Source organism: Zalophus californianus, chromosome 4 (genome assembly GCF_009762305.2).
Source record: "Zalophus californianus isolate mZalCal1 chromosome 4, mZalCal1.pri.v2, whole genome shotgun sequence".
NCBI lineage: Eukaryota > Metazoa > Chordata > Mammalia > Carnivora > Otariidae > Zalophus > Zalophus californianus.
The window spans coordinates 4,104,609-4,125,409 of record NC_045598.1 but is presented as its reverse complement, the minus strand read 5'-3'; the positions used below and the strand labels follow the sequence as shown (position 1 = coordinate 4,125,409).

The following is a 20,801-nucleotide window of genomic DNA, read 5'->3' as shown; positions in this document are numbered from 1 at the left end:
AGGGGTCAAACTGGAGCGTGCACCTGCCTGCACCAAGGAGGGCTAGCCCTGGGAGATACCGCCCCTGGGTACCTGCTTCAAGGCTGGGCACTTCAGGTAGGAAGAAGCCAAAGTGCATCTCGGGCATTAGTACCCCAGGACCAGAAAGGCCTCACCTCCCCAAGTTGGTGGGTTCGACTCCCATTCCACTAGCTGGTGATACATGGTTTCGTGAATTTCCTTATTTCTTTTCTCTTTCCAAAACTTTCAAAAAGTAGAGCGAACCCCTTCATTTCTCTTTGGGCTCGTCCAGTCTGGCTCCCCCCCTCCGATCGCAGTGGGACAGGCCACCCGGCCTCCTTCCTCCCCCCTCCCCCCGCCCCGGCCTGCAATAGGACGGGCTTTGCATTCGGGGAAAAGCAATCGCTCCCCGAACGTACAGAACAGGACGAAATGGTGGCGGCCGAGGGGCGTGGCAGAGCTATTGGTACGGCCTGAGCCCTGCGTGCTCTGCGCGCTGCGGGCTCTTTGCGTCTGCGTAGTGCGCCCACCTCCCTTTCTGCCTCCGCTGCCGCCATGGCGCCCGTGGTTAGTATGGCTCCGCGTGAGGCCTCTGCTCTGGGGCAGGCACGTGGGCTTCGCTGGCCCGGCTCCTGCCCGGCTCGCACGGGACGACGCTCTGCAGAGTCCGGCCGGGGCTGGGCTGGCAGGCCGGCTGGAGCGAACCAGGGCCGCTCCGGGGCCCAGCACGTTGTGGGCGGAGGAGGCCGCGGCCTGGGGCGCGAGAGGAGCCCCGGAGCTCTCGGAGGCCGCGGCTCGGCCTCGGGCCCTTCTCTACGGCCAGCGGGGAGCGGGAGCGCCCAGGCTGCGGCCTGGGCCCTTGGGAGCCCGGCCGGCGTGAGGCAGCCAGGGTGTGGGCCTGGTTACCTGGGCGGAGGGCGGGGAGGAGGTAGGGGACCTGCCACCCTCGGGAGCCGCGCATCCGGGAAGCCTACGGCCGGGACTCGGGGACCAGTGGGAAGGTGGCCTGGCCGGCTTGTTTTCAGAGAGAGGCTTGGGTTTGAGGACCCTCGCAGCGTCCGTGGAGGAACTTCGTTCCTCGGGGCACACCTGTACGGACCCTATGTGGTCTAGGGCAAGGCCCGGCTCCATTCAGTTCCAGCCGGGCGGGCATCTGGCCGTGTGGCGCCCTCATGTCACTCCACCTGCAGCTCGCCGTCCTCACAGGTTGCGTCGAGCAAGTCGTATTCCTGCTCCCCCTTCTTTGTTGCGACACCCTTGTTAACATTTTCGGTTCACCTAACTTTCTGCCTGAGCAGGTTTTTAATGCCTATGCATTTGTATGCCTTTGGTTTAAAACCTTGATGGAAGGTTTGGAGCCCATTGTGGGCAGGTCCTTTCCTAGCTGATGTGTATGTGTCGGGGCTAGGTCTTACAGCAACGCTTTTGATCGTTACTAGGAAGAGACGTCTTGAAAAGAGATAAGTGATGTTTGCAGTAGCTAAATGTTTGAAAAGTTGACCCAGTCAGATTTTAGATGAAAGTCTTCTAAAACAGGAAGGGAGACCAGATGTGTTCTTGGAAAAGTCTTTTTAGATTCTGTGAGGCTTTTTGGAGTGGACGCATAGGTGGGTAGGTAAAGTTGTACAGATGCTTTTTTAGTGATGTTGGAGTTTGCAGAGGGAGAAGACTAATGGAAGCTTTGTGAGTAAAGGAGCTGGATCCTTGTAGGGTGTGCTCAGACTGATGGTTTAACTCATAACGCAGCGGTTGATGGTGTGTTGTAATTAGAACCTAAGTTTTAGCCTTATCTTGTCCCAACTGGCATAGATGTGTTGGTAGGACGTTCAGTTCCCTAGAAGGTAGGTGAGATAGGATTAAGGGAGAACAGCTTAACTGGATCGGGACCCCTAAGTCTGGAGAGTTAGGACAAGTATTCATTTCAGATTAAAATTGTTTCAGGTGTGCAAGACATTTGTATGCCTGCCCTAATCCCGGAATAAAGTGAGTGACGCTTCATTTTGGAAGTTTTATGGTAAATAAAAGGAAATGTTCCTTTTATTGTGGTTCGTAAGATAACAGACCTTCATGCCCATAGATTGGGGAGGCTGGAAAGTGTAAATGGCCCAAGAGTGCTAGAATGATGTGCCCTTCAAAAGGGCATGACTCCAGGCCCCGAAGCTTGCAGAACAGTATCTTGGGTATTGCCCCTGGACACTCCTGGGTAGAGCCCAGTGTCTGGGCAGGTTTCTTGCTTGGCTACCTGGCAAGGGAGCACAGCTCCACAGGTTTTGCATTTGTATGGGCTTTTCCATCTCAGGCATTTTTGGTTTTGTTAACTTTTTGGTGGTTGGGGGAGGGGGGGCTGGTTGTGCCTTCATCTCTTTATCATTTGTGTACCTTCTTAGAAAAAGCTTGTGGCGAAGGGGGGCAAAAAAAAGAAGCAAGTTCTGAAGTTTACCCTTGACTGCACCCACCCTGTAGAAGATGGAATCATGGATGCTGCCAATTTTGTAAGTTACACCCTTGATGCCACTCAGGACAGTAATGAACCTTCTGGGATGTTGCTGAGAAAACCTACCTGCCAGAGCACATTTCCGGTCTCAGGCTCATAGGCAGCCCTGCAGTTCTGGCTCTGTGCACAACCTTGGAACTTGGTCTGGTTATTTGTTTCCAAGTCTAGCTTTTTCTCATGTGTGTCAGTGGTGAGGAGTAAACATCAGTGCTAGAGAACTACCTCAGTTTCTTCTTCCTCTTTCATTTTGTTTCCAAAAATGAATTTACTTAGAAGTTCCCAGGGAACAGCAAACTCCCCTGGACCCAGTGCCCCCTTTGCACTTGGGTGTGTTTAAGCATAAGCATTGGGCCCTGATCCTCACGAGACGAGGGGTTGCCTCCCCTGGGCCTGACTGCTGGACAGATGGCAGCATTTCTTCAAGCTTCCCATCTTGTTAGGTATCAGAGCTGCAGTGTTTATGTTAAAATATCCCGCTTGCTGACTTGTGATTGGAGCTTGTTTTTTCCACACCCTGCTTGGTACTGATACTTTGCCCCTATATTTGGCCTCATCCCCCAATATTTTTCTGTTTCAGTTATATCTAGAAAAATTAACCTCAATCCCACATTTTGACTCTGCAGTGTGGTTTTCGCAGTTGACTTTTCCTATTCCGTAGCCACACCTGGGGGTTCAGACTTCTTGTGCAGAGCCTTCTGACTCCTCATTTGCTCCTCCTTGCCAAGATAATAGCATTAAAACAAGAATAATTTCAGGTGAAAAAACCTAAAGACTCAGCCTATGGCCACTAATTCCATTGAATGGAATTCCAGTAACCTCTTGTGTCCCTGTCCCCAGGAAGTCCCCGAATCGGCTCCTTAGTCGAATCGGCTCCTTAGTCTCTTCTTTTTGCAGTGACTTCTTATTTTCTCTGGGGCCTCTTTTCCCTCCTAACCTTTGTGGCTTCTTCCAGTTTGTGTCTGTGATGGCCCTGCCCTGGTGTCCTTTCCCTCTGCCTTCTCTACACTCACCTGTATATATGATTATTGTTCCTTCTAGAAGTTTCTGTAGGATAAAAAACTTGAGTCATTTATGAGTCTCAGATGCAAATGTCAGGATTTCTGACCTAGTCACTCTACCCTGTGCTCAGTTAACATATGGTGTATTGGAAGATTTTTAAATTTTTATTTATTTTTTTAATTTTTTAAAAGATTTTATTTATTTATTTGACAGAGAGCGAGAGCAGGAACACAAGCAGGGGGAGTGGGAGACCGGAGAAGCAGGCTTCCCGCCGAGCAGGGAGCCTGATGCGGGGCTCGATCCCAGGACCCTGGGATCATGACCTGAGCCGAAGGCAGTCGCTAAACGACTGAGCCACCCAGGCGCCCCTAAATTAAAAAAATATTTATTTAGGGGCGCCTGGGTGGCTCAGTTGGTTAAGCGACTGCCTTCGGCTCAGGTCATGATCCTGGAGTCCCGGGATCGAGTCCCACATCAGGCTCCCTGCTCAGCAGGGAGTCTGCTTCTCCCTCTGACCCTACCCCCTCTCGTGCTCTCTATCTCTCATTCTCTCTCTCTCAAATAAATAAATAAAATCTTTAAAAAAAAAAAAAATATTTATTTATTTTTTAAAGATTTATATGTATTAATTTGAGAGAGAGACAGAGCACAGGCCTGGGGGGAGGGCAGAGGGCAAGGGACAAGCAGACTCCTGCTGAGCCTGGAGCCCCATGCGGGGCTCCATCCCAGGACCCATAGATCATGACCTGAGCAGAAACCAAGAGTTGGATGCTTACCTAAACTGAGCCACCCAGGCACCCCAGCGTATTGGAGTTTTTAAAGAGGATTATAGGGGTTTGGGGCTGAAAGGGACTTCATATCCTTGCAAGAGCAAGAAAACCAAACATTCCTTTTATTTTTATCTTCTTTCTTCTTTTCCTTCCTTCCTTCCCTTCCTTCCGCCCACTCCGGGGCGCCTGGGTGGCTCAGTTGTTAAAGTGTCTGCCTTCAGCCCAGAAGGCTGGGATTGAGCCCCGCATCGGGCTCCTTGCTCTGTGGAAAGCCTGCTTCTCCCTCTCCCACTCGCCCTGCTTATGTTCCCTCTCACACTCTCTCTCTTTCTACCTGTCAAATAAATAAAATCTGGGGGGGGGGGGGGAAGTAGGCTCTGTGCATGCTCCACCAACGGAGCCAGCCAGGTGCCCCCAGAGTCCTTTTTAACAGAGACTCCTGAAGTCCATGTAGTTGGATGACCTGTCCAGCCTTCCATGGGGAACTAGCGTCTCTGGGCTCCTGGACTGCTGTCCGCGTGCTGTGCGTGCACAGGGCCCCTGAGCTGATGAAGAATTTGGGTTTCTGCACGTTTTGCTCCTTGTACCAGGTTAAAGACTTCTTCCTCTGATGGTACTGAGAGCAGTGCCTTATAGTTCTTAGGTTCAGAAGCTGTAGGTACTTTGTAACAGTTTGGCCCTAGGTTTCCTGTCTTGTCTTACTTTGGCTTCTCAGTCAAGCCTTTTGTATAAAGGCGCATCTGACCTTGTGTGGAAGCCGGCAGGTGTGTTCATGCTGGGATATTTTCATGTTCTACACGGAGATAAAGGTCAATGGTGCCATTTTCTAATTGCTCTTAGATTTCAGACCTTGTATTAATAGCTGAAGATTGGCTATAATTTTTTTAAAAGACTGAACATTTGAAAAACAACTCTTTGTTCGGTGTTAGGAGCGTAAAAACATACAAGGGTCTAATGAGTGGGTGGAGCTCTCACTTCACTAATTGATTGATTTGACGATTTCCACAGGAGCAGTTTCTTCAAGAGAGAATCAAAGTGAATGGAAAAGCTGGGAATCTCGGTGGAGGGGTTGTAACAATTGAAAGGAGCAAAAGCAAGATTACTGTAACTTCTGAGGTGCCTTTTTCCAAAAGGTATGGGACAGATGAGTGTGACCTGCCGGCACCCTAGCACTGTGTTCCGCCCCCACCCCAGAGGGATACTGCTGCCCCAGAGTCATTCGGGCTTTGCTGCAGCTGTTAATTCCTAGAATGGGGCCCAGTGCAAGGAGGCAGTGAATGAATGAATGTTATGGGGGTTAAAAGCATTCAATTTTTGATAGTTTTAAAAATTTCGTTTTTCACGGACTGAGGTATTTCAAGCAGTAGAGATGCTCAGACCTGCTTAGTATTAAAAATGAGAATATTGCTTCTTTTGCCTCTAGATCACAGTTGAGGAGCTTTCGTTTTTATTTTACTGAAGTGTAGTTGACATATAGTGTTGTATTAGTTTCAGGTGTCCAGCCTAGGCATTGATTTCTCTACCTTATTCAGTGTTCACCATAGTGTGCTTTCTTTTTTTAATTCTATTTATTTTCCCTGTAAGTGCTAGTATCATTGGGTGAGGACTCTGAGATCTCAGTGTAGACTGAAGCCATCCTTTTAATTCCTGTGGGCCTGTTTTCTGTCTAAGTCAGAGACCCCAGTTCACTTAGCCTGCGGTATTACACGGTGGTTACAAGCAGTCGGACCTGTTTATACCTGGCTCCTAGCCCAGAGCCAGCATATTCTTAGGAACTTTCAATCAAACTGAATCAAGTAGTCGGAAATTTGAAGTTGTATTAGGACAAACAGTATAGTTCAGCCTTTGCTTTTTAGCTTTAATTATTATTGGTCAAGAAATGACTTCCTATTCTGCCTGGCTCGAGTTCTTTTTATTTGTGCAGAAGGAGATCTGATACCATGAGAGACTGGTGCAACAATAGGGTCTCCAGGGCGTACAAAGCCTACAACTCTGGGCTTCCGCAGAGCTCATGGGGGAGATGCTGTGATCTTCGTGACCCGTTTCCACGCTTACCAACCTGGCGTGAGAATGGCTGCTAGCACCCCTTCCGTTTTCACAGATGCCTGTTTGTCTCTAGTGTGGGAAGACTGGAGCCTTCGTCTTCATCACTTTCCTCTCTCGGTGACGATAGTTTGACTGTCTTGTAGCGTTCTAGGTGTTCCTACTTGAGGACCTTTTCTTGTCTCCGAACTTCTGTAGCTTTTTCCCTAGTTTCTCGACGTTCTTTTATGACAAATTTTAAGCGACCGGAAATTAACCCCCTCCTTACCTGAATACTATGTGGTAGAAGAAATAAATGACAGAAAAGAATACTTTTTAGATGGAACGACCAAATTGATTTATTTTTATATAGGGAAAAGAGGATAGAATTGAACTGAGATCTTCACATCTTTGTGAAGATTGCTTTGTTGACAAGTAACACTGTTGAACAGAACAGTATTCATTTCTTGGAGATGGTGAGTCTGTTGGGGTTCATTAATACTTGGGTCCTTGCTCATAGGCCAGTTTCCCTGTGCATCTCCTTTAGTCCCCATAACGGTTGGAAGAGATGGTAAGTATCAGGAGTTTCATTTCATAGAAGGAGAAACTGAGGTTTGGAAAGGTTAACTTGCCCGGCAGTGAGTTGGCTTGGTGTTCTATTCCCTCTTCTCTTTATGGGTTTGGGAAGATGCCCCGGGGCCTCAAGAGTAGGCAGGTGAGAGAAGAAACCAGATCGTAGGCTTTGCGTAGAAGTTGGCATGTTGAGCCCAGAAGCCAGTTGCTGCATTGATAGAAACAGCGAGTTTTCTAAGCAGTTTGCTGTGGTGACTGCTTAGCCGTCTCCCAGGGCACAGCAACCACACTGAGACTGCGTGCTGTCACTTGCAGAGAGGGAGCAAGGGCAGGGCAGGGTGGCGGTCCTTTTCCCCAGGAGTTGGGTAGGGAGCGTCCCGTCGTAGAAGTGAGCGTATACAGCAGCCCAAACAAACAATCCGATCATCTGAACAACCTCAAAAGGAGGTTCGAATCCACGAGGTGTGATGTATGGGAAGTACTTGGAGCTCAGAAACCCGGTGATTTCTCAATAAAAAGATACTAAGATTGTGTGCTGAATTGTTAAGTTACTACCATGATACCTTTCTCCAGTGGTCACTAAAAGCCACTTCGTAGGTGTTTTGCTGTTTAATGGACAACTTATATCTACTTTTCTGTTCTCGTTTTTATTGCCGGTTTAGATGAAATGTGGCTGATATTTTTGGCCTTATCTTTGCCGTTTTTGAATGGTGGGAGAACACCCTGAATTGTAACGATTTGAATGCACAGGTTTCATAAAAGGCGCAGTGTTTGAGAATGCTGGGAGGCCCTGTGGTGGAGTTCTCAAGTGTTCTTTCTCTGCAGGTATTTGAAATATCTCACCAAAAAATATTTGAAGAAGAATAATCTCCGCGACTGGTTGCGCGTAGTTGCTAACAGCAAAGAGAGTTACGAGTTGCGTTACTTCCAGATTAACCAAGACGAGGAAGAGGAGGAAGATGAGGATTAAAACGCATTTATCTGGAATATTTTGTATGAGTTCTTAAATAAAACTTGGGAACCAAAATGGTGGTTTTCCTTGTATCTCTGCAGGGTGGATCGAACAGAAAATTGGAGACCGTAGTAAAAGCTTCACTTGGGCTGCCATTCACTTATTTGTAATTAGACTTTTTTCCTGCTTGAAAATTTTAGTTTTTTTGTGGTAAGAAAAGCAAAGTAAGAGGTAAGCTCCTTTAAGGGACCTGCCAGTGATTTGACCTTGAGCAAGTGGTTAAGGGTGTGGAAATGTGCGCCCTTCAGTTAGTCACTATTTTACTTCAAAAAGCGGGACAGTTTTATCTGGTGCTTTACTCAAAGATTCGGGTATATCATCGTCGGGACTCCTAGTTCATTGAGCAAAACCAGCGACTTCTTCAGGGTTCTCTTGCAGGAAAAAGGTAGTGTTGGTAAAAGAGCAGGGGTCTGGGGCATTTACTTCAGTTTTTGGTTACAAATTACTTGCACACAATGACTATGTTAATCCTTTTCCTGTAGAAATAAAATGTCCTTTGGCGCTGCTGCATATTCTCCTACGCTCCAGGAAAGAGTCCTGGAGGGCGGTTATGGAATTCCCAGGTTTTAAATTAAGTAAACATGCACAAAACTGAATTTGTAAACAATCACGGTTTCTACGGCTCCGCAACGAACTGTCCCTCTGGCCCCCAGCAGGGGGAGCTGGAAATGAGCAGTAGTAGAGCTTCCAGAGATGGACATCTGTGCATCTCCCCAGGATCGCAGCCTTTTCACGGGGTGGGCGCCAAGGAGAAGCGATCGAGGGGCAGTTCATGCTGAGGAGATGAGGGAAAACGACGTGCCCAGGGAATGGTCCCTTCTGTGCCATTTGGGCCATGGTTGGATTTAATGTCAAGTAATTCTACAGACTGACATGAATCAGGGCTAGATGAAAGTGGGATTTTGTTGCCTCACGTGCAGAGGCTAGAGATCTGTGAAAGGTTACTGAGTTGTAAAGAAGTCATTGTCGTGAGAGCGACTTTGAAAAGAGACCCTGATGCCTTATGGTGCCCTTCCGAAATCTAAACAATTCTGCAGAAATGTGTGCATTGTCTTAAAATTATAGTGTATGAAACCATGTTAAGGTTTGCCCACAGCTAATTTCCACACCTGAAATTCTTGGGGTCGGCTAGCTGCAAAGCTGGAAATTAAATGTTGGAGTCCTACCTTTGCTCCAAATTAACATTTGGTGCTTCTTGGATTGAATTTAACATGTTGAGTCTTTGCAATTTCATTTGTGGTAAAGGCTCTAGCAATTTCTATTTCTATGCAAATTTCTTGTAGTGGAATTGTTTGCATGTTTGTCCACCCTAGGGCAAGGAGAGGTTTCTTTCCAATGTAACTGAGGCATCAGCTGGTTTCTGTCCCTTACCATGATCATTAACTTTGTTAGTAAGTTTATGACCTGGGTTTGCAAATTGTACTTGTTTGTTGCATCGATGTTCACCTGTGGTGATTTTTAGTTTCATTGTAAAAATATTAACCCTGGGTGGAAATTAGCATAGAAGTTTTTTTTTCTTTCAAACTACTTCCAGGTTTTTAAAACTTGTAATAAAATTGAAACTCATTGGTTTTTCTATGCCTTTTTGAGCTCTTGTAATTGAGTTTTGATCACATTTTATATTAAAGTGGCTAACACATGGCTACTCATTGTGGAAGGCTTTTTTTTTTTTTTTTTGGTAAGCATTGGCATGTTAATCTATTTAGCAACATTGTTTTCCCTACTAATTGCTGTACGAACAATGACCTTGGTCTTCGTTAAGCCGGAGAAGAAAATGTGTCCTTCATTCCCATTTTCTTTACCTTTGTTGTGCCTCAGTGAGATTCTGGAGTTGGTCATAACTGAACTGTCCGTGTAGAATTTATTTCGATCCAGAGCTGAGAGGATAACTTCGCAAAGATGACTTTTTCTGATGGAAGCTTTGTAGTGGGAGACCTGAATTACTTTACACCCATTACATCTGGACCGCATTTAGACCACTTTGCTTTTTAGCTCTTGACTCCTGACCTACCCGCCTGATGGGAAGTATTCATGGCACAGGAAGAGAATGGGTGGGTCACGAAGAGCTTCAGGCTGAGGTGTACATTCACAAAGGTGGTGGAATAGGGAGGTGCTGCCGTCTAGTTCTTAGCTGATTCTGGTTACCAACACCATCTCTCGGCTAAAGATTTAGTATTTGTTGTTCTTTCAAAAGCCTCGGTGGCACCCACCTTTCCCGTGACTTTCACTGGTGAAAGTGCTTTTTTCTGAGTAGTGTTACCCTCCCGCCTCTTTGGGAAGAGCCGAGTGTTGAATACGTGGATCCTGTCTTCACCAGTGGTGCCTGGCAGAGGTGTTCAGAAACGCTTGTGCATAAGAAGGATGGAGCAAAGTGGGGGAGTGAGCCTATCAAACATTTCTTAAAAATTGATAAAAATTACAGAATGTTCTGGATATTCAGACCCCAGCCTTTTTAGAGGACACTTGATTTCTTGGAAGGTGATGACTGGTTCTGTCCCCTGGTCGTCACATTAACCTCCGGAGAGCTTGGAAATTGGCTTTGGCGGCCTGCTTTCATTTCCTTCCTCTAGTTGCCGTGGTCCTTCCCGTGACTTCGCCCTAAACTTGTCAAGCGTTAGAAGCAGAGCGTGGTTCAGGCTTTCCCTGTGAAGGGGCATACGCTTAAGATGTGTGGGTCATTGAGGAGACGGCAGATTCCACAGTAGCAAGGGGAGAGACCTCCCCTTGGTAGCCTTGGACCGAGTGGGGCTGGCTGGGGTCAGAAGCTGGGGAGAGCCTGGGTGGGGTCCTGCTGGAGGTGTGGGCTGAGTTGTAAGGAGCCTCTGTTCTTTGGGGTAATAAGCTGTGGAGGTTACTTCCCTTTCGGGAAGGGAGGAAGGTGAGGGAGAGGCCTGGTCTGTGGGATCTGCCCTCCCAGCAAGGAGGTGGTGCTGAAGGAAGCAGGTAGAAGGCTGCCTTTTAAATGATGCAATCATGCTGCTTATCTCAGGGAACCAAAAACTAAGATTTTGTAATCTAGACATTTTCCTATCTTTCCTATCTTTGGGAGGATCTGAGAATTCACATTCTTTTTTTCTTGGCTATTTCTGGCCAAGCTAAAACAGTCTGTTAATGCTGTGCTGACCAGCTGAGTTAAGCTGATACTGTACCTAGAACCGAGAAAGAGCCCCTAAGATGACTTAAGGCTTATACAGGCACTTTCTCAGGTTCAGGGCCATGGCCCAGAGGTCTGCCTTCCTGAGAAGCCTCTTCCTCATCCCCAGCAACCCCAAGTGATTTGGGTTCGGGTGGGGCACGGCCCGCATCTTGAGAAACAGGCGCCACGTACAAGGGAGATCTTGGTGCGTAGAGGATGTTTGCCATTCACTTTAGAAGATGCTGTGACTCTGCCCGCGATGCAGTCCCCGGAGCAGAGTTCTGACCTGCGTAGCTGCTGGGAGCAGTGTGGGAACGGGGGCTCCACTTCACAGAGCCGTGAGGTGGTCACGATGGGGCATGTTGGTAAAAAGCGGACCTCAGGCAGCATTAAGGGCTGCCTGTATGAGAAATTCCTGTAACCCAGGGATGGAGACTGATAGGGGTGTGTGTGGAAGATAAACCACTTACTGCAACTCTGCTCTTGGAAAAGCAGTTTTTCCTTGGTGCTTTCATAACCAGTATATTTAAAAATACATATTTTGATTTTGAATCGTCCCTGGAGTATAATTCCAAGCTCTGTGATCAGCCAACAGGAGCATCTTGTCTCCCGAAACTGTAACTTTAATGATGGGTTTGTTCTCAGCATTGGAGAGTTCACTGAATTTTCACCTTTGTAGGGACTGCTTTTAACATCAGACCTTTTAAGTTCATTGTCACTATTGTTAATAGTTTGGCAATAATCAGAGCTCTCCTTTAACTATTACTGGCGATTTCTAGTAAAAAACCCATTTATTTATGCCGTTCCAGGGTTTGCTTCGTTTTGCTTTTGGTCAGTAAGTAGGGTGACTGAGCTGCGGCTGTGAGCAAGGTGGGAAGGCCAGAGAGGGTTAGGATTGTGAGCGCCTCCACTCTTTGTTTCCAAGTCAAGCAGGTGGAACTGTTCTTTTTTTGAATGATGTCTTGACTGTCTCAGCCTCGCCTTGGCAGTTGGACCCAAGGTTAAAGGTGTGTGCCTGAGGTGGGGGCTTTCTGGTGATGGGAGGTACTGTAAGTCAACGTTTCTCTCAAGTGGGACAGAGAAGCTTTGGAAGTGTCCAGACCTCTTCCGGCCATCTGGGGGTGGGGGAGCTGCTGAGGGGTGGACAGGTTTGGTGGTGCTTAGGGTTTTTTCCTGGATGGTTAACATTCAGAAAGAATTCTGGAAAGAGCAAGGCAGCCTTGCCAGGGACAATGCAGGCCTGCTAAAGCATGGTGATTTGGTGCCCCTGTGGCTAGATGCTCAGTGATGTGAAATACAGCCTTAGACCCAAGAAGCCCTTTGCTTGCTTAGCCCACCTCCCTGCTGCCTTTCCCTTCACCCTTGCAGGCCGGCCTGCCTTGGGATGCTTCCAACCTCTCTCTCTCTCTAGTGTGGTTTAGAAGTGATCTGGGAGATAAAGGGGACTCCCGGCACCCTGCACTTTGATCCAGGAGGCTGGACAGACCTGCCTGTGCCCAGAAATGAACGAAGACCAGCTTTTGTTCAGGGCTTGCTGGAAATTCATTTGGATGGGAAGGGGGAGGGAAAATTTGCTTCACATCTTTCCAACTGCCCTAGGCCATCCGTGGCCTTCTGGCCACAGCTTGGATTCATCATGGCTTGGATGGATCGTGGTCACCTCGCCAAGAGGTCTTGCTTGGGGGTGCCCTCACCAGGCAGTCACAACTCACCTGGTTCCCCAAAGGCCCCAGGAAAGGGAGAGCCCTCTTGCTGATGTCAGGGTGCTAGGGGTTACTGGTGAATGCCGGCCAGGATGGGGCAGATGTTCAGCCAAGCCCGGAGGGGTCGGTGCCAGCGAGGAGACCCCAGTACCCCCCTTTTTTGCTTCCTGAGTCAGGCAGACCCTGTGGGTCCCAGGCAGCCACATGGGTCTCCAGGGGGTTCCCCCAAACGTGTCTGGCCCGAGGCAGAAAAGTAAGGGTACCCTCCCTTTATTGGCTCTTCTTGGGTTAGAGGGCTGACCATCTTAAGGGCCACTGAAACTTTGATCTTCTCAGAGTAGCTTTAAGACCTCTCCTGCAGCCCGGACTGGCCGCCCTCATTTAAAATTCCAGCCTTGCTCCCAAGGGCTTCGGCCTCCATCTTCACCTTAAACAACTGAGGGCTGTTGGTGGAGGCTCCTTACTGCTCTGCGACAGGTGTCGCTTCTGACCGGGAGTTTGGGCACAGAGAACGCAGAGCCGCATCACCCCCAAGGGCTCTGGATGTGTTTAAACCGGACCCGCCTGGAGGGGCGTTTTGGAAGAGGGCACGTGGGCGGTAGGAGCGTGGTGCCATGGGGTGAGGGAGGAGCCGGCCTGCATGCATTTTTCTGGAGGAATCAGACCTGGTCTCCAGAGCGACCCTTCCCCAAGTGCAGAATACATTTTTCTTCTAATCTTTCTAAAGGGCCGAGCCAGGTGCGGGACGGCGAGGTTCTCTGGGCACGTGAGCAGAGTGCTGGAGCTCGCGGCTCGCCGCCCACGGGACCCCGCCTCTGCGCCCGTGGGGACCCCGGGGCGGGGCGCCTTCCCGGGAGGCGGTGCCGTAGGCAGCGGGTCCTGCCGGGGCTGCGCGGGGGCGCGTTCCCCGCCTCCCACTGGGCCCGGCTCGCCCGAGTCTCCGCTGCCCGCTCGGCCGTCGGGTCCCTGGGCGCGCGGGCGCCTCGACGGCTCCCCCTGCCGGAGCGCCGGGTGCGCCCGCCTGCACCCGGGGCTCAGGACTAGTCCCCCCAACTTGTTCTCCGCTGTTAACTAGTCGCGCTGCCGGAACGATGGGATGGGGTTGCCACAGCAACAGACTGGACGTCACAATCCGGGCATGTGTGCCGCCCCCCCGCCGTGCCGCCGTGCCGCCGGCGCTGCCGCCGCCACCCTCGGCCGGCTGCGGGACTCGGGCTGCGGGGCGCGGTGGGCGGAGCGGCCCGGGCTTTGCGGGGAGCGGGGCGAAGGCGGCCGAGAGGAAGGGGGTCGAGACGGGGGGGTGGAGGTTTGGGGGGGTGGGGGGGCAGGCGGCCGCCATCTTCTCGCCGAGGCCGCCTCGCCCGCCGCGCGCGCCCGTCCGGCCGCGCACGGGTTAAGGCTGGCACCGCGCCCGGCGGGAGGGGGGGCGCCCACCTCCCCTCCCCCCCGCGCCGGGCATGCGGGGCCCGCTGGGCACCGAGGAGGAGCTGCCGCGGCTGTTCGCGGACGAGATGGAGAACGAGGACGAGATGTCAGGTGAGCGGGGCGCCGGCTGCGCCCGGGGTCGGGCGGCGGGGGGCTCGGGGCCCGCGGGGCCCGGGGCCGGACCGGCGGCGCGCAGGAGAGGCGCCCGGGCCGCGGGGCTGCGCTCCCGCCCTGCTGGCGCCGTGCGGCCAAGGGCGCGGGGCTGGGCGAGGCGCGCGGGCGGCCAAGGGCGGGGTGCGGTCGGGGCTCCCCGGGCCGCGGCGCGGACTAGGCGCCGGCGGAGGAGCGCCGGGGGCTGCGCCGGGCGCCCGGGCGGGGAGGGGGCGCGGCGCCGCCGGCTCAGCCCCGCGTGCCCTTGAAGGGGGCGGGAATCGCGCTTGGCTCTCGGCGCCGCGCACCCCGCGCTGTGGACCCGCGCCGCGCGCCCCTGGCCTCGCGGGGGCAGGCGGGACCCGGCCCCCGCCCGTCTCGGCCCCAGGGCGCGCTGGGTGGGGCCCGGAGCGGCTCGAGGACCGGCCGTGCAGGGGGACCCCGCGAGCGCCTTGGCTGGGGCGGTTTCCCTCCAGGCCCGCGAGGGCTCCGGGCCGGGGCGCGCGGGCTCGGACTCCTGCTCCCCTTCCCGGCCGCGGGGTGCTGGGACCGCCTCTCGCAAACACTTTGCCGGGGCGGCCGGCGCCTCCAGCCCGAGATCGCCCGGGGAGTGGCGCTCCCAGCCCATCGAGCTTTGGCCACGGGCCTGACGTCCAGGGCCGCCGCCCCAGCCCCTTGCCGTCCCTCTCAGAATTCAGCATAAACAGGGCTTGTGCATCAGGGATAACCTTGCAAGGATCATTCTTTAGTTAACTGCTCACCATTTGTTTGGGACGGTTCTCCTCTTGGCACAGCAGGGCAGGGCCTCACCCTGTCAACCAGCCTCCCTCCCTCCCTCCTTTCTGGGGGACTCTTAGCTTCCCGGCACCAAGTCTGTGGCCCCTCCTGGGCTCCTGAGAGACTTGTGGGAGGTCCGGGGGCCCTCCCGAGCCCAAGAATATGCACTCTGGCCCCAGGAGTGCCTTGGAGGGAGGGCGGATGGGGCATTCTGCAGATTGGCACCCCCAACTCCTGTGTGCAGGGATGAGAGGGGGAGGACCCAAAAGGCAGCAGCTCCCCCAGCTGCTCTGAGTCTTCCTGGAGGGGGGATTCCCACCAGGTGGCCCCGCCCACGGGGGGGGCCTCCTCCCCACTTGTTTGCTTGCTTCAACACTGTGACTAGGACTCCTCCAGAGCCTGGCCTCACTCCGCCTTTCAGTCTGGCCAAGTTTGCAAAGAGGGCTGCTCCAGTTAGGGGAGTGGGGGTGAGGTGGTCCCTTATGGGAGGGGTTGCTTGGACAATAGTTGACTGTTAGATCCCTGGGTGCAAGAAATTAGGCCCATTTCCTGGGAGGGAACATAGAGGCCCAGTAGAGACACTGAAACCCATGGCTGTTTTCTACCCAGGAGGCTGGCTCCCCCTAAGCTGTTCTCTGGCTTCCTCAGTAATTCCCAGTGGTGCTTGGGGTGTGGCCCCTTTGTGGCACTGATGGGGCAGTGGACACCTGAACATGCCTTAACAGGCTTATTTCTGGGTCTTCACTGAACCCCTGATGGGGTCCCCTGTCCGCTTTCCCCACCTGCTCCGGCTCTGCCTGTGTCAGGGCTCAGAGCATGGGGAGGGTTGATGGGCACCTGTCTCACTCTATTTGGGCCAGAGGGGTTCGGTCTCTGTCATAGTCACCTGCTCACTACCTTTTCTCCCTGCTTGTGCCCATTGTTCCAGGGCAAGGTGGGGAAGAGGGGTGAGGTTGACCGCAGGGCCTCTGGGAGCAACCCCAAAGCCCTGCAGAGAGGCGGTCCTGCTCCAGCCCCTCTGGTCTGGGGATTGCAGCCTCCTCCTTCTGCAAGGCTAGATGTCCTGAGCCTTCCCAAGCTCCCAGCTCCCTCTCCATGTCCCTGGCCCAAGGCTCTGTCCTCTGCCTCTGGTCCACTTCATAGCCTCCTGACTAGACCTCGCTGACCACCCTCCACTCAGTAGCCAGGATCACCTTTGTCAACACAAGTCAGGCCCAGGCTCCCACTGCTTGGATGGATAGATGAACTCCTCTTCTGTTCCACCTGCATCTACCCCACCCCGCCTTGTTCCCGAACTGCAACCACACTGGCCTCCTTGATGCTTCCGGACCCCCCAAGCTCCAAGCTCCATCCTGCCCTTGGGCACTGGCTGTGCACTGGCCGTGACCTCTGTCTGACCCGCTCTTTCCCCTGCTCATAGCTGCCTTCTTACTGTCCTGTAGCTCCAGCCCACACATCTCCGTGGGGAGGCCCTCCTTGTCCTCCTGGCCCAAGCATGGCCCCACACTCCCCCAGGGCCATTTTAATGCTTTATTTTCTTGGCAACACTTCCTACTCTCTGGAATATTACCGCCAGTTCACTTCTGTGTCTCTGGGCTCCCCCCTCGAGTGTGACTCCTTTGATCACCCGCTAGGCCTGGCACCCGGCACCGTGGGTACTCAGGAGACGGTTGTGGTCTCCATGTCTGAAGGCTGGGGGTCCCTAGCTCACCCCTGGCCTCTGGGCACAGTGACAGCTTCAGCCCAGGCCTCGTGTCTGTCCCCAGGTGCCGGCCCCCTGGCCCCCTGGCCCTCCATCACAGCTGCTCTGCGGCCCTCGGCCTGAGCTCGAAGCTGTCACCTGCTCGGACCTGGCGCCAGCTGATTCCAAAATGGCGCAGTTTGCGGCCCGAGGAGCTCATGTGTTGGGAGTGCTCACACTAATTTTTAAATCTGCAGCAGTTGGACTTGTCTCGTCAAATCTTTCTTTCCATTGTGCCCCACCCTCCCCTCCCCTCCCCCAAGCAGTGCTCTTCTTCCCCACACCGGGCTCGGTGCGGCCAGCACTCGGCACTGAGGCAGGTGGGCGAGCCTGCTTGGAGGAGGCGGGGTGGGCGCCTGCCTCCCCGGCTCAGGGCCTGGCAACTGCCAAATCCCACTGGGAGTGTGTGTGTGTGTGTGTGTGTGTGTGTGTGTGTGTGTGTGTGTGTGGCGGGGGGGCTGGTCAAAGTGAGGGCTCCAGGCTCAGATGGATCCTGGCTCTGCCGCTTGTTAGCTGACTGACCCTGGGCACGCTCCCCAGCCCCTCTGCCTCAGTGTCCCCACTTGTGGAATGGGGATATAGCATCCGCTACCTCACAGAGGGTTATTGTGAGGACTAGTGAGACAGTGCCTGTGGAACATTTAGGTCACAGTGCCCAGCACATAATAGGTGCCCAGCAAACTGTGAGTGCTGTAATTAGCACCATCCAAGGGTGGGCAGTTGACCTGCCTTTCCCAAGGAAATGCTTCTGGGACTTGCACCCTCATCTAGTAAGCTGGGGGGCTTGGGAGCGTGGGCTGGCGGAGGGCTGGGAGTGTGACCCCCGTGCTGGGGCTGGAGGGAGAGAAGGCGGGGCTCAGTGCCCCCCCCCCCCCCCCGCCTTTTCCTTAAACTTCCCGGACTGGTTGTCCCCAGGCCATCACTTACAGCCAGAGGGCTGGGTTTCCCAGAGCCGGTGAGCCCCGCCTCTCTCCTGGCCAGGCAGTGTGACCACTCTGACCCCAGAGTCACTTGACTGGCCCGTGTCCCCCCTGCCCAGAGGACTGGCCCCAGTCATGTGAGCATTTTAGGCTTCCTGCAGCCCAGGAGCCAGGAGGGAGTGATAGCCATGATTCCCAAGGTTCACACCTTCTTAGCTAACCCCACCCTGTGGGGAAATGTGGGTTTTGGGGGTCCCAGGGAGCCTGTATTTAGTACTGTTTGCTGGGAAGAGGGAGGCAAAGTCACCAGCATGCTTTGCCCAGCGCCTTGGCCTGTGGGATGGTCACTTCATTCCAGACTGAGCTATCATTTCATCAGTTCATTCAGTCACCAAGCCTCCTATGAATCCACTCACCCATGTATCTACCCTCCCACCTAACAGCTCTTCATCCAACCGTAAAACCAACCAACCAACCAACCGTACACCCACCACTCACCAGCCAGCCATCCTGCCCACTCTCCACCTTCCTTCCTTCCTTCCTTCCTTCCTTCCTTCCTTCCTTCCATCCATCCACCTCCCAACATAGAGCTGTTGAGTATCGTCTCCAAACCAGGTACAGAACACAGTATGTGGTCTCTAACTTACTGGGGATTTTGCAGGTAAAACTTTTGAGGCTTTCTCCCTTCTCTTTGGCTCTGTCCTTATTTCTCTCTCCCTGTCTCTTTTTCTCACTCTGCCCCCATGTCTGTCCCTCCGTCTGTCTCTTTCCAAGTCTGTCTTCCCTGAGTGCTTGGCTCTGCTTCTCTCTCTCTTTGGCAGTCCCTTGCTTTCCCTCTTCTGCCTCTGCCTCTCCCTGACCCTCAGCTGTGTCTCCCCATCCCCTCCCTCCTTGCTTCTCTTTCCTCCCCCTCGCCCGTGCTCTGGGTTTGCAGGGGGGCCTGTCCCTGCTTGCCCTGGGTCCCTGTCCTCCTCACCCTCACTCGCTCCCTGGCCTCAGTCCCTTAGGGTAAAAGCCTCACGTCTCGCTGCCCCCCACCCGCCTGCCCAGAGTGCTCAGAACTGATGCCTTCTTTGATGAGACGCCAATGAGGTGATGTCTGGGTTTTGTTAATGTCATAAATAAATTACTGTTTCTCTCTTGGGCGGGAGTACTGACCCCCCGTTATCAGCAGAAGGCCTGTGGTGTAGGGGTGTTCCAAGGACTGATGGGAACCTTCGTCTTGGTGCCCCCCTTTGGCCAGCCCTAGAGAGGCCTTGAGAACCCTAGGCTCAGCAATGTACAAACTGGAGACCCCCACCCTTTGCCACCCCTCTGGGGCCCTGGGCTCTACCTGCCATCACCGAACACTTACTGTGCATCTCACGACTTCTAATTCTCCATCACCCTGTCAGAAAGGCATTGCTAGGCCCATTTAAGGATGAAGAAATGGGCTCATCTGGCAAGGGATTGGGGGCAACCTGCCAGGAAAGGGTGGTGGTTTGAGGTCTGTGCTCCCCTGTCCCCCCCTCCTCCTGGCCACCAGGTGATCTTGTCCCCTGCTAGGTGGTGGGTTGGAGGTGGAGAACAGAAGGAGCCCCCTCTGCGAGTCCCGGAGGGGATGGTGCATGTTGGGCTGGGTCCCTATCGTGGGCAGATTGGCCTGCCATTCTGGGACAGGCTCTTGTCCCTGCCCCCGGCTTGGGCCCCCAGATCCCTCGACCACCCTCAGACCAGAGGACTTAGCTTCTCCCTCCACAACCACATTCTTTCCTTTTGCTCTGATCACGTTGTGTCCGCAAAGCTCCCTGGGGGGCTGTGTTCTTGCCCAGAGGAGGGGGCAGGAGCTGGGCAGAGCAGAACCTGCTCTGGGGCTGAGCATATGGTGGACGAGCCCTCACCCTCTGAGGGACGCTGTGGGACTTTCCAGACCAAGGGCCGGCCTGGGTCACCTTGGTGTCCCGGGTGAGGCCTGAGCTCAGCACACAGGCCGTGTGTGCTGTTTAAGTGCCTGCTAGGTAAATGTGGGGGGAAGTCTGAATTCTGGGGGGGGGACCTCGGGTGCCTGGAGAGGGGCAGGGGTGAGGACCACCTGTCCGTGCCCCACCCTGGCTCTGCCACCTGCTGGCTGTGAAGCTACGTGGGTAAGTCAGGAGCCCTCTGAGCCTGTTTCCTTCCCTGCAAATGGGGGTGATGGTACCACTTCTCAGGGCTCCCGAGTGGAGTCGATGAATTGATACAAATTAACATCCGCTCCGAGCGCAGCGCAGGTGACGAGTGGGTACTTGCGCTGTGAACAATGCGCTACCCTGAGAGAGACCTTCCCAGCTCCCTGGGGCTGCAGCTTTCAATGGCTCAGTGAGGCCAGCCTGGGGGTCCCCCAGGGCGGAACCGGGGCCTGTGCAGGGAGCCAGGGAGAGGGCTGTGGGTGAGCTCAGGAAGAAGGAGCAGAGGTATCTCTCTTTGCCCCTCTGTCTCCACCCCTCTGTCCCCCTGACTGTCTCTTGTCTCTGAAGCAGCTCCCCCCGCGCCCCGCCCCGCCCTCCCCCCCCCCCCCCCCCCCCCCCCCCCCCCCCCGCCTGGAAGCTCAGGAGGTAGCAGAGACAACAAGGCTAATGGGTCCTAATTATAGCCCAAGTTGGATCGATGGAGCCTCGGGCCTTGGAGGGGCAGGGCTGGTGCGGGAGGGCACTGCCGGGTGGGCCAGGGGGCTGTGGGGGCGCCCAGGAGGGGCTGGGCGCTGGCGGGGCAGGGAGTCTTGGGGCTGCTCTTTCCTGGGACCCTCACTCCAGGGCGGGTGGGATCCCACCTTACCCCGACTGTGTGCCCCGAAGAGAGGGCACAGGGCTGGGGGCTCGGGGAACCGCTGAGGGGCCCTGGGCAGGGTTGCTTGGCTGGGACTCTCCAGGTCTGGTTTTAGAACGCTCAGAGGCTGTTGCAGAAGAAGCAGGAGGGGGAGATGGGGCCAGGGTGAAGACGGTGGGGGGGGGTGTGGGGGGGAATCAGGAGGTGCCGGGAGGGAGTGGTGTCACAGAGCTCAGCCCTGGGGTGTTCTCAGGGCTCCCAGGATCTGTGCAGGGACAAGAAGGGTCTGTCAGAG

General features: G+C 53.9%; 2 protein-coding genes across 9 annotated transcripts in view; both read left to right on the top strand.

The window, feature by feature from the left end:
- Nucleotides 1-514: 514 nt before the first annotated feature.
- Nucleotides 515-7,885, top strand: RPL22 (ribosomal protein L22). 2 transcript variants are annotated; one of them, XM_027619346.1, is made up of 4 exons: nt 515-567; nt 2,388-2,492; nt 5,272-5,396; nt 7,684-7,885. In XM_027619346.1, the coding sequence occupies exons 1-4, from the start codon at nt 556-558 to the stop codon at nt 7,826-7,828; spliced, it is 387 nt and encodes a 128-aa protein (XP_027475147.1). In that variant the 5' UTR covers nt 515-555; the 3' UTR covers nt 7,829-7,885. The 2 variants fall into 2 exon arrangements, with proteins under 2 accessions (XP_027475147.1, XP_035583148.1); XM_035727255.1 differs by lacking the exon at nt 515-567 and adding an exon at nt 1,996-2,014.
- A 6,163-nt stretch (nt 7,886-14,048) lies between these two features.
- The window catches only part of CHD5 (chromodomain helicase DNA binding protein 5), a 59,464-nt gene continuing 52,711 nt past the window's right edge, over nt 14,049-20,801 (top strand). For 6 of the 7 annotated variants that reach the window (XM_027572278.2, XM_027572268.2, XM_027572314.1 and 3 more), the window contains exon 1: nt 14,049-14,245. In XM_027572278.2, the coding sequence (XP_027428079.1) occupies nt 14,167-14,245 (79 nt within the window). In that variant the 5' untranslated portion in view covers nt 14,049-14,166. Of the gene's footprint in view, nt 14,246-17,502; nt 17,573-20,801 lie in introns of those variants that run through there. The other variant, XM_027572286.2, reaches the window with a different exon arrangement.